General features: G+C 56.5%; 1 protein-coding gene across 1 annotated transcript in view; it reads left to right on the top strand.

Annotated features, from left to right (window-relative positions):
• Window positions 1–12,206, top strand: part of ADAP1 (ArfGAP with dual PH domains 1) — a 46,937-nt gene that overhangs the window by 22,192 nt on the left and 12,539 nt on the right. Inside the window, exons 3-4 of the mRNA XM_049903806.1 lie at window positions 550–641; window positions 6,155–6,237. Coding sequence (XP_049759763.1) covers window positions 550–641; window positions 6,155–6,237 — 175 coding nt within the window. The remainder of the gene's footprint in view (window positions 1–549; window positions 642–6,154; window positions 6,238–12,206) is intronic.

Here is a 12,206-nt window from a genome sequence, read left to right as displayed (position 1 = left end):
TACACAGTAGCTGCTTGCTAGTATCTGTTGATAGTGAATCAGCCAGGCCTTGAATGAGGTGGGAGTCCCTGGGTGGTGCAAACAGTTAACACCCTTGTTGGTGGTCCAAGTCCACCCAAAGGTGCTGCAGAAGAATGCCGCAGTGATCTGTTTCCAAAAAATCAGCTGTTGAAAATTCTATGGAGCACGGTTCTACTCTGATGCACAGCGGATCACCAAGAGCTGGGGTCAACTGGACGGCAACTTTTTGTTGTTGTTAATGAAGTAGAGCTGGGGTGTCGGGCTGAAGGCACAGGCCCTATAGCTAAAACCTTGGGTGATTCGTGGGACCAAAACCGACTGGACATGGAGGCCCTACCCCACCCTACCCTCCCTGCGCCTGAGGGATGCGGGGCAAAGGGTGGGCCCCGTCCCTCCCCGCGCACTCTGGGACAGAAGGGGGTTGGATTTCAAATATAGCAGTGGCCAACTCCTTGGCTGTGGCCCAGGGGGTCAACCTGTACCCCCACAGCCGGAGCAGGAGTCGGGCTGACCTCCTCTCTCTTGCAGTTCATGGCCTCCCATGGGAACGATGCTGCCAGAGCCACCTACGAGGCCAGGGTGCCCTCCTTCTACTACCGGCCCTCCTTCTCCGACTGCCAGTGAGTGACACTCCTACCCCTACTATCACTGCAAGGGGGAGGGTCTTGGGGAGAGACTGTGGGGGTTGGGGCGGGGGTTCAGGAGGAGGGGATCCCAGGGAAGGGCTGTGCCAGCTGGGCCCCAGGGAGCTATTGGGAAGGGCAGCCTCACTGCGCCCCAGGCCCCTGGAGACTAAAGTGGGCATGGGAGGGGGAAAGTGGAGTCTCCTGCTTTCCTCTCACTGGGTTTGGCCCTTGGGGTGGGGCATGGTGGGCCAGAGAGAGGGCCAGGGAAAATGTTTGCTATTGAGGCTCTTGTGGGTGTCAGGGCCCCGTGGGTGTCAGAGGCCCCGTGGGTGTTAGGGGGTCCTTGTGGCTACTCCCCTTGCAGTCTGGGGGGAGGGCCCATCTGGCTCAGCAGCAAGGAAGTGGGTGTGGAGGTCTGGGGACCCCTCTCTGTGTACCATCCCTCTACCCACCGGGTGTTACAGAGAGCAAGACAGAGTAGGAAAGAGAGAGAGAATGAAGGCTGACCTGGGTCCCGCTAAGTCTAACACCAGTGACCTTGGTGACCTCCCTGAGCCTCAGTTGCTCCATCTGCCTGGTGGAAAGAATGAGGTAATGGTAACAGCTCACGGGCCTGGCACACCTGTGCTTACCTGACAGTGCTGCTGGGGCTGGCCTGGGACCGGACTCCCAGCTCTGTTTGAGCATCCCCTTCCTCATACCCATGCCGAGTCGTCCATCCCCACACACGCCCCTTCCACCTCCACCCAGCACAGATGCAGTGCCCAGGAGATTCTGTGAGGACTCCCCTCCTCCTGGGGCTGTGAGGGCCGAGCCCCTTCCTCCTGGGACCCTCTTTGCTGACCTCCCTGGGGGTTGGGGGCATCTCAAGGGTGGGGCGGGGTGGACCTTCCACATGTCTCTCCTCCCAGCCCAGCACAGGGCAGACCCCCTCAGAGGCTGTGGGAGAAAGGGGTGGTGGGGGAGGGGAGCACGTGACCACCAGACTCTGGGGCATCGGGCCCTACTGCCAGAGTCAGAGTCAGATGGTGTGGGTGCTGTTCTTGTGGTCAACTATTGTCCAGCCCACCCTCGAGGCCTCTCCCCAATCTTCCCAATCTTCGAGGCCTGTGGTCAGGCCAGCCCCCACCCCAAAACCTGCCCTTCTCCCCACCTGGGTACCACGCAGCCTCTGGTTTGCTGGGCATTTCCCCTCTATTGTCTCCTGTTTCAAACTTAATTGCCCCTGAGACTTAGGTATGAAGGGCTCGGGAGTCTTGTGTTTTGTAATTGGAGTTAAATGGACAGACATGAAAATGGCTTTCCTTGTTCATCCTCCAGGCAGCTCCCCGGACTCCCTGAGGTTGGGCAGTCCCACTCCCCCAGCGAGGCTGCTGTGGGGGCTGCCGGGACTTAGGGGCTCAGGAGCTGCCTGGCTTTGCACTGGATCTGGCCTCAGGAATAGTGGGTGGGGACTCCGGTCCCCGGAAGTGTTTGCAGGGCTTTCTGACACCCAGGGCTCCTGTTTGGGGCCCGAGCCCCCAAGGCTATGAGCTCCACAAGGCGGGAAGGGAGTCTACATGTTCTCACTAGCTCTAAAAGGGCCTGGCTCTCAGAGGGTGTTTCATGGTGGGAGGGAGTGGGGAGGAAAGAACAAAGGAAGAGTGGATGGATGAATGGATGGAAAGAAAGATGGGTGGGTAGGTGGGTGGGTGGATGGAAAGATGGATAGATGGGTAGGTGGATGGATGAATGGGTGGGTGGAAGGAAGGATGGATGGATGAATGGATAGAAGGATAGATGGTTGGGTGGATGAATGGAAGGATGGATGGGTGGATGGATAGGGGATGGATGGAAAGAAGGGAGGGAAAAAGAAAAGGAAGGGGGGAGAGAGGATGTCTTGGCTAAGATCCAGCAAGCTACTCTTGGGCCTTTGGGGTTGGTGCAGGGAGAGGGGCTGGGAGGTATGTCCAGATAATAAGTGATCCACCTCCTCGTTGCTTGTTCAACAGCACTGATAACACCCCCCCCCACCCCCCTACCGGGTGCTGAGTGCTTTACAGGAAAACTGATTAGAGCCTGGGTGACCTCACAGATGGGGAGACTGAGGCCTGGTGGGTGAGCTCACTGGCCATCCCTGCCTGTCACTGTGGGTCAGGGTCTGGACCAGCCACTGAGCTGTCTGCACTCACCCCGCCCCTCCTTAGCAGGGATGCGTGGGAGGGGGCGCCTCTGGTGGAAGGGCAGGTTTCACATCCTGAGATGGGAGGTGCAGCCAGAGCCACCCCTTCTCCCTGGGCTGCTGGGGCCCCAGGCCGTCTCGGGATGAGTCAGCAGCGGTGGCGTGCGTGGCACTATTTTTGAGACATGATTTTATCACCCTGACGAAAGGCTGCCTGCGCCTGCACTTCCCGCCTGGCTGAGCTCGGCTGTGCATCCTCCATCCCCGTCCACCTTGCAGGGGCAACTTTGAGGGGGGCTGGATGCCAGGCACTGACCCCACCGTCCTGAACCCTTGTCTGTAGGTGTGGGGGCCACACGGCCCAAAACCTGTGGCCCCCACCCCATCGCAGGGGCTCGGCTCTGCATCGGGCAGTGGCTGTGGGGACGCGGGAGGGTGCAGCGTCCAGGGGCAGAACAGGGTCCTGGGAGAAGCCACCAGTCTTGCTGGGCCACTGGGGAGACCCTGTGTAGGCAATTCACTGGGCAGCCGTGAGACCCAGGGGAGCGGCAGGGTGTGAACACATGGTGTGCACTGCAGAGGGCTGGGAATGGTGGGAGGAATTCTGTGATTCTCTGTGCAAACTGTAGAGTGCTGTGCAGTGATGGCAGGTGAGGTGTGAATCCCTGTGTAAATTGTAGAGAGCTGTGACATGACCGGAGAAGATATGTGAATTTCTGTGTAAACTGTAGTGTGCTGTATACAATTGTAGGAGGTGGCATGTAAACTGTAGAGGGCTGTGGAATGATAGGGGTGGGGTGTTAAACTGTAGGGTACTGTAGAATGGTAGGAGGCAGGGTGGGAATGCACTTTGTAAACTGTAAAGTGCAGTGGGCTGCGGAGGTGGGGGTGGGGGTGTACTGTATAAACTGTGGGGTGCTGTGAGCTGTGGCCACCCACCCCCGGATGCCCCTGAAGCCTGTGGCCTCTAGCCAGCCTGGGCGGGCAGACCCAGACTTGCGAGTCCGGTTAGAATGCACGCAGAGCTGAGCCCTGTGCCATGTTCTGGGGGCAGCTTTGGACCACTGAGAGATGGGCTGATCCTGGGGACCTCCAAATTCAAATATCACTGCCCCTCCTGGCTGTGCGGCCCAAGGTGGCTACTTCTGCTCTTTATTCAACAGGCATCTGTGGGCCAGCTGCCCATCAGGGTGAGCGCTGCAGGCACCTCCGCAGATAAGCACCCAGCCTCAGTTTCCACTGGGGCACTCATGTCTCCCTGCCCCTGAACCCATGCCTGGTAGGCAGTCACCCCAAGCACCTCCCAGACCCATAAGTTCAGTGCTGGGTGTGTGAGGGCCATTGTGATCCTGGGGGTCTGGCACCAGAGGCTCTGGGGGGCGCTGGGGATCGCTGGGGCCTGGCTCTCCCAAGCTCCCGTGGGGAGTGGGTGGGCACAGGATCTGGTAGGGTTACACCCTGGCTCCTTCCTAGGGCTCTGAGAACATTTTCTCACCTTCAGTGGGGGTCCTCGTGCTGCCACCCACCCGCACATACACAAGGCAACAGGAGGGCCAAGGGGCTGGCCTGTGCCAGTGCCCCCAGTGACCTCTGGGGGCCTAATCAGCTCTCCATGGCCATTCCAGCTGGGACCCTGCAGTGGCCAACAAGATTGATCCCAGGAAGTACCACCCAGGGGGTGGGTACGCAGCTGCTCACCCACCCCCCCTGCAGCCACTCCCAGAGCTTCCTTCTCCTGCCGCTTCTGGAAACCTCTGTGCTAGGCTCCAGGAGGCCTTGTGTGTGGGGCCCTAAGTGGGGGGCTTAGACGAGGCCACATGAGGGCCGTCTGCTGACGCAGTTCCCTGGCCCCCCTTTCATGTCCACCATCTCACTGACTGCCAGGGACCCTGCCTGCCACACTCACATGGGCCCCCATGGCTCCAAGAGCAGGCGTACGTACCCTTGTGGCACAGATAAGAAACTGGGCAGGAGGGGATGACTCCCCACAATCATGCCTTCAAGCCGCTGAGCTGGGCCTTCAGGGTCCCCCGAGGCTGAGGCCACGGTAGGAGGGGCAGGCTGAAAACCCCCCGGGCGTGAGCCCCAGCTCTGCAGGTGATCCGCAGGCCGCAAAGCCAGAGTCTTCCTGTTTGTTCTCTTCCGTGTAATTGGCGGGAAGCGGAAAAACCCCAAAGCCTGGGGGACTGGGGTGAGGGGCGCTCTTGGAAAGGCCCAGCCCTGGCTTGTGCTTTGGCCAGCTGGGCAGTGTAGTGCGCAATCTTGGTGGATGGTATCAGCCTGCGTTTATGTGGCTAAAACCAAAGAAGGAGCCACAAGGGCCTGTGCGGGGAGAGGGAGGTCCTGGGCCCTGGAGCTCAGGATGCTTCAGACTGCCCCCAGGCCTCTGGCTCCTTGCGGGGAGGAGATTCTCCTTCTGGGGGCACCTTCAGGGGGGCTTCTCCTGGGGCATGGTCATTTCTGAGTCTCCTAGGGCTGCCGTAAGGAAATACCACAGAGTGGTCAGCTTATAAAAACAGAAATTTACTGTCTCAGAGCCTGGAAACTGGAAGTCCAAATCAAGATGTTGGCAGGGCCACGCCCCCTCCAGAGGCTCATGGGGAGGCCCCTTCCTTGTCTCTCCCAGCTTCTGTAGCCCTGGGAGTTCCTTGGGTTGTAATGCGATAATGGGTTTAATAACCCAAGAAGTATGTATTAAAAGGAAGTATCCAGTGGACTATTGCCCAGCTGTAAAGAGAACTAGGGTTCTGATCCATGCATGGGTGAGCCTTGGGAACATTATCCTGGGTGAAGGACACCAGACACAAAAGGACAGATATTGTATGGGTTCACCTGTATGAAATGCCTACAGTAGAAAAATGCATAGAGACAGAAAGTAGATCAGTGGTTGCGAGGGGCTGACCGTGGGCTTGAGGTTTCTTTTTGGGGTGATGAAAACGTTCTGAAATTAGATTATGGTGATAGGTTCACAAATTCGTGAATATACTAAAACGGTCACTGGATTATATACTTTAAAAGGGTAGATTTTATGGTATGTGAATTATGTCTCAATAAAAAACAAACAAAAAATGAGGAATTAAAAGGTAGAGCTATCTGATGAGCAAAACATTTTAAAAACTCAAAGGCGACTCGTTTCCAGGATCTCAGCATTAAATGCCAAGCCTCAGTCTCGGCAGTTCTTTCGGGGTCTCCTGCCCAGAGGGGTCATACCCCAAGCCAGCTGAGGGCGCCAGGAGCCCTGCCCTGCAGATTCCTGTTCTGGAATCTTCCACCAGGTGATAGATTTCTGGGTGGGTTAGTGGCACTGCCCTTGCAGCCGCAGACTCAGTCTCCCCTCTCTCTGCAGACTCCTTCGAGAGCAGTGGATCCGAGCCAAGTACGAAAGGAAGGAGTTTGTCCACCCTGAGAAGCAGGAGCCCTACTCAGCAGGTAGGGTGGGCCTGGGCTGGGGCACTGCCTGGGGGTGCCAGACCGTGGGCTGCAGGACTCAGACCACTAGGGCTGGGTCCTTCTCTCTCCTCTTCCTCTTTCTGTCTCTCTCTGTCTTTGTCCTTCTCTTCTGTCTCTCTCTGTATTTCGGCCTGTCTCCCTGTCTCTCCTCTGCCTCTCTCTGTCTCTGTCCCTTTATCTTTGTCTGTCTCTTTCTCTGTCTCTCTTGTGAGAGCTGGCCCCCTCCCAGTTGCCCTCAGACATATCTCCCTAGACCTTGGCCAGCTCAGTCTCGCTGTCACCCTGTGGGAAGGTGGGCCTAGCCCAGCCCAGGCCAGGCCTCCCCAGCAGGGCAGCCCCTCTCTTTGTATCCTGCGGCTCACTTGAAATTCCCTCTGCATCTGGTTGCTTCCAGATGTTTCTTGCAGTACCCCAGGAGGGCTGCTGGACTCCTTCCTGTACGGGTGGGCGTGCTGGCAAGGTGATGTTGGGGCCTGGCAGTCTGGGTGGGTTGGATGAGATTCTGAGGAAGGTGGGTCCCCAGGGGGCCAGGGGTGTCCTCCAATGCACAGCGGCCGCCCCCACTGGTCTCCACAGGGACATGTGTCTCTGAGCTCCTGCAGTTCCTCACCAACCCCCTCCACCCAAGAGGCTGGGTGTGTGCAGTGGGGAGGCCAGGCCTCTACTGTGTCGTCAAGCTCAAGCTTCACAGATGTGCTTTGCTCAGTCACTTTGTCCTTGTTCAACAGATGGGGAAACTGAGGCAGGTGGCATGACTGGGCTCTGAGTGCTGTTGGCACAGTTAGCACAGGGCCGGGCCAGTGCGACTGGCAGAGAAGCAGGGGGCTGCCTATTGGAGGAGGAAGGCAAGCCCAACCTCCCTGGTGGGCCTTTGGGCACATGGGCCGCCGAGCTGGACCTTTAGCCAGTCTTGTGACCTCTGACCCTGAGCCTTCGTATACACCCTTCTGTAAAAGAAAGGCAACCCTCAAAACGTTGAACATAGAATTGCCCTGTGACCCAGCAATCCCACACCTGGATATGTACCCAAAAGACTTGAAAACAGGAATGCAAACAGATACATGTACACCAGTGTTCATTGCAGCACCATTCACGGTAGCCAGCAGATGGACACAGCTCACACATCCATCAGCAGGTGATGGATAACACAGTGTGGGCCATCTACACAATGGAATATTACTCAGCCATGAAGAGACGTGAAGTTGTGATCCATGCTATACAACACGGATGAACCCTGAAAATACGATGCTGGGTGAAATAAGCCAGACACAACAGGACAGACATTGTAGGATCTCACTTACCTGAAACACCTAGAATAGGCAAATCCTGAGAGACAGAAAAATGGATTAAGTGGTTACTGGGGCTGTCGGCGGGGTGGGGATGCCTGGTTGATGGGTATGGGGTTTCCTTTTGGGGTAGTGAGAATGCCATGGAACTAGACGGAGGCGGTGGTAGCACAACATTGTGAATGTATGTTATGTGAATTTCACCTCAATTTTAAAAAGAGGAGAGAGAGGAGGAGGAGACAGATGGCTCCAGCACTGGCTGGAGAAGGAGGTGGGCAGTGCCACCTCTAATGCCAGCCTCCAGCTGAGGCCCCCCAGAGGCAGCGGCTTGGGCTCCTTGCCCTGAGATCACTCAAGCCCCTTCTTGGGGCTCCTCTGTTGGAGCTCATCCTCCGCATCCCTCCCCGGGGCTCCTCCCTGGGGAGCTTCGTCGGCACCATCGATTTTTGCTAGGAAGGGCTGATGCCGGCTCTGAGCACAGAGAAGATTAGCTGGTGCAGTCCGACGCCGGCAGCTTCATCGATCTGAGTAATCCCTTTATCCCCGCTTGGGGCGGGCTTAGCAGGAAGTAATTGGTTCCCACGTGCGTGGGCTGGAGGCCTAACTGTGTGCCGTCCAGCAGTTAGGCTGGGGAGGGGGCTCTGGTGCAGCTGGGAGTTGTTCAGGCCCTGCCCATAGCCAGGGTAAGCCGAGGCTCCTGGCTCTCCTCTGCTCCCGAGGCCTGCCCTCCATTCCAAACGTGACCTGTAGGCAGCCTTTGATTCAATTTCCACCCACCCAGCCAGTCATTTCTTCCTCTCCTAGGGATCTCCAATGAGAGAAAGAGAATGGGAGGGTGTGTGTGTGAACACGATGATAGATAGATAGATAGATAGATAGATAGATAGATAGATAGATAGATAGATAGATAGATAGATAGATAGATAGATAGATAGATAGATAGATAGATAGATAGATAGATAGATAGATAGATAGATAGATAGATAGATAGATAGATAGATAGATAGATAGATAGATAGATAGATAGATAGATAAGATAGATAGTTGATAGGTGCTGATAGGGATAGATGATAGATGCTGGTCGATAGAGATGGGTGGGTGGGTGGGTGGGTGGATGGATGGATGGGTGGGTGGGAGGGTGGGTGGGAGGATGGATGGAGGGATGGAGGGATGGAGGGATGGAGGGATGGAGAGATGCTAATAGATATAGATGAATAGCCAGATGGCTAGAACAAGAAAAGGTGAGTACACGAGCATCCGTCTGTACCCTTCCGTGCTCCATTCCTGCTGAACCCTGGCCTGCTTGCTGTAGAGCCCCTGGAAGACTCACCCTAGAGCTCCTTTGTCTCTCCAGACTTAAACATCTCAGGGATAGATAATAAGATCACGTGTGAACTGATTTTGTAGGCAGGTGGAGGTTAGGCCAGAACAGGCACATCACCAAATCTTGTGTCTATTCTCGTATCAGGACTCTCTGGCTGTAAGTGACAGGAAATCCAGCCCAGTCGGGCTTAAGCAAAACAGGGAATCGACTGGCTCACATAATTGGATGAACTTCAGGCCCAGGTTGATCTAGGGTGCGAGCAGGGCGTCAGGACTTGGATTCAGTGACTACAGCTTTTGATTCTGGTTCTCTGGGTTAGCACTCACTCTCCTGGTGACAGTTTCACTCCCACAGGTCCAGATTTTATACTGCCCTCGTTCACGTTCTTTGAGAAGCGGGCAGGTGTGCCTCTCACACAAGCCTCAGGTCTCTCTGGCTCTGGTTAGTTTGGGTTGGCACCTAAGCATATGACCAGGGGAATGCATCACCCTGGGTCACAGGTCTGTCTCTAGAATGGGGAGGGGTCTGGGTTCCAGAAGTGGGGGGTGCATATGGGTGGCAGAGCCAGCAGATCTTGGCCATTATGGGTGTTTGGAGAATGAACAGAGGAGTGTCTGCAGGTGTGTTTGGGTGTCATCTCCAGGTACTGAGGTCAGCTGAGGGGCCAGGTGTCTCCCTTAGCATCATGCCAACAAGAGCTCAGGTAGCAGCCATGGTGGGCCAGGACACCTCACTGCCTGTGTCTCCCCGTTCACACCTATGGTTCCCCTGTCAGAGCTCCACCCTGTGAGCATGCATGATTCCCTGCTGTCCTCTCAGGAAGTGAAGTTGAGATGGAGCTGAAGACACTTGCTGTCCCTGGACTGTCTGGTCGCAGACAGAGGGCAGGCCCCAGGCTGAAGAAATTTTCCGGCACAGCATCCTAGGGCAGAGCCCTGGGCCTTTGCAGACTGATCATTGAAATCCACACCCAGGTGGACGGTCAGACTCAGCCAGACCTGTGGAAGAGCAAAGATTTTGTGTTCAGACCAGCTGGCACACTGTCCCCCTGTGTACAGCAAGTCCCTTCTCTGCCTGCACCCCCATTTTCTCATCTGTACAAGGCAGGCATGCAGTCAGAATGGGCAGGGAGTGTGCCAGGTGCCGGCCTCTGACCCAATGTTATCTGATCTGGCAGCACTCCTGCCCCACTAAACCAAAACAAACAAACAAAAAAACAAACCAGTTGCCATCTGTCAACTCCCAGGGTTCGAAGTCACCAGCGAAAGACCACACAGTGCTCTATCAGGGCATGGGAAACACTACTTACACAGAGAAGAGACAGAGCGAGGTCAGCCTCACCATTGGGCACTGGCCTTCCACGGCCAGCAGGCTTGTCTCGCATATGCCAGGTGCAGGGAGGATGTCCTACGTTCGACTGTCTTGTGCCGTAGTATAGGAGACCCCATTCCTTCCGCGCCAGGCACAGATGGAGAAGTGGGGCTGGCCAGGTGCTGCATGGTCCTTGTACATGTGCAAGAGTCAGAGAAAGTTACTGTGTGTTCAGAATAAGGGGAAGGCTTCTCTGATAAGGAGAAGACACTGGGAGGGAGGGAGAAACCCAATTCCCAGCCTCCTTATCAGAGAATGTTCTGGACCCAAGGCCTTTACTTAGGCGGCCCGGATGGGAGGCATAGAGGCAGACCATTCCCCCCAAACCATCAAGTCACCTCTGACTCATGGCGGCCCCATCTGTGCGAAAGTAGAACTGTACTCCACAGGGTTTTCAATGGCAGATTTTTTGGAAGTAGATTGCCAAGCCCATCTTCCGAGGGACCTCTGGGTGGCCTCGAACCTCCAACCTTTCAGCTAGCAGCCGAGCACAAACCATTTGTGCCGCCAGGGACCTCCTGCCCTGCTAACTGTCTGCCAAATTAGCTTCCCTTGCTCAGAGTCAGCGGCCACCGAGTTGCCGGGTGATTAGGGTCAGTTAAGGGCATCACCAGGAGGCAGAGGTGCCTGCCACATGGGCCTTACCATTCTCATAAACACTAGAGACTGCTTACCTGAGGTGGGGGCCTCCGCTGAGTGCCATCGAGATTAGAAGGGAAAACACTCAGCATTAGATGTGGTGAGGTAGGGCCGGAAGGCAGTGGGTTAGTGGACCTGGGTGCGTCCACATTGTGCGGCCATATAGGTAGGCCTGCACCCCAGTGCTCCCCTGGGGCCTGGCATGATACTTGGGGCCCCCAGACCCCAGAGCTGGTTAGAGGACAAGGCAGGGAGAAGGCATCCTGCCCTCATGGCTGCCTGCATGTCCTCCAGCAGGTCCCTGCCTCTCTAAGCTGGGTCCCCCCCACTAGGAGGTCTTTGGCATTGAGAATGGGATTCACTTAGGGCTTCTTCCCAAAAGTGAAGTAACTCTCAGGTTGGTTCAGGGAGCCTTCTGGCCCTTTCCGCCCATTTCACCCACCTCTACCTCCCAGGGTGGCACAAATGACCCTAGCGACCCCGGTTCTTCTCCCCAGCAGACCCCTCCAGCGCATCCTAGCTCTGAAATGCTTGTGGCCTTGGGGCCCTGGGTTCCCCTCCAGGAGGGATCCTGGTCTTGTCCTTGCCACTGCTGAGAAGCCCTGAGGGAATTAAGTGCAGGCCCTGCCCGAGACCCCATAAAACATTTATATCCCGTCCCCATTTCTCTAATGTGGTCACATGCGGGTCACGTCAGGGTTAAAATGCCACTTCCTCCTTGGGCCTGAATATTCATGATGATGGCCCTTCAAGCTGCCCTGAGTTACCCCCTTCTCTGCAAGCTCTGATACTTGGGGCAACAGAGCCCTGGGGGTACCCGGGACCCCTGGGGGTCATAGGCCTACCCTCTGCCTCCAACTGCCCACCCCAAGGGGGGATGTGCCTGCCCTATGGTCACCTGGTTTTATAATCACCAGTCAGCATGGGGCCCACCAGCCTGAGAACCTCGACAACCGGAAGGGCCCTGCTGGGAGGACCCTCAGGGTCCAGCGAGCTGTGTCCCCCACCCGCCTCACCTACTGAGGTGGAAACCTCACCCCCGCATCCCCAGCACTGGGGATGGCCTGGATTCCAACCTCATGGGGCAGGCAGGGCCCCCTTGACTTCAGATGTAGAGGGGTTGGCGGGTGGGCCTGGGGGTCCCGCCAGGGTGATAGGGCTCAGTCATGCCTTCTGCTCCTTGTAGAGCAGGTGGGATATAGGACCCACAGGACCCGCTTGTCAGCACCCCAGGAGTGGGGGCAAAGCTGCAGAGTACAGAGGCATGTGGATGGGGGGGTCCAACTCTGTGAGGGGGAGCAGCCTCGCGGACCCCCGGCCCCCACTTC

This window comes from Elephas maximus, chromosome 12 (genome assembly GCF_024166365.1).
Source record: "Elephas maximus indicus isolate mEleMax1 chromosome 12, mEleMax1 primary haplotype, whole genome shotgun sequence".
In the NCBI taxonomy this organism is placed as follows: domain Eukaryota; kingdom Metazoa; phylum Chordata; class Mammalia; order Proboscidea; family Elephantidae; genus Elephas; species Elephas maximus.
This window is presented reverse-complemented; position numbering and strand designations above follow the sequence as displayed.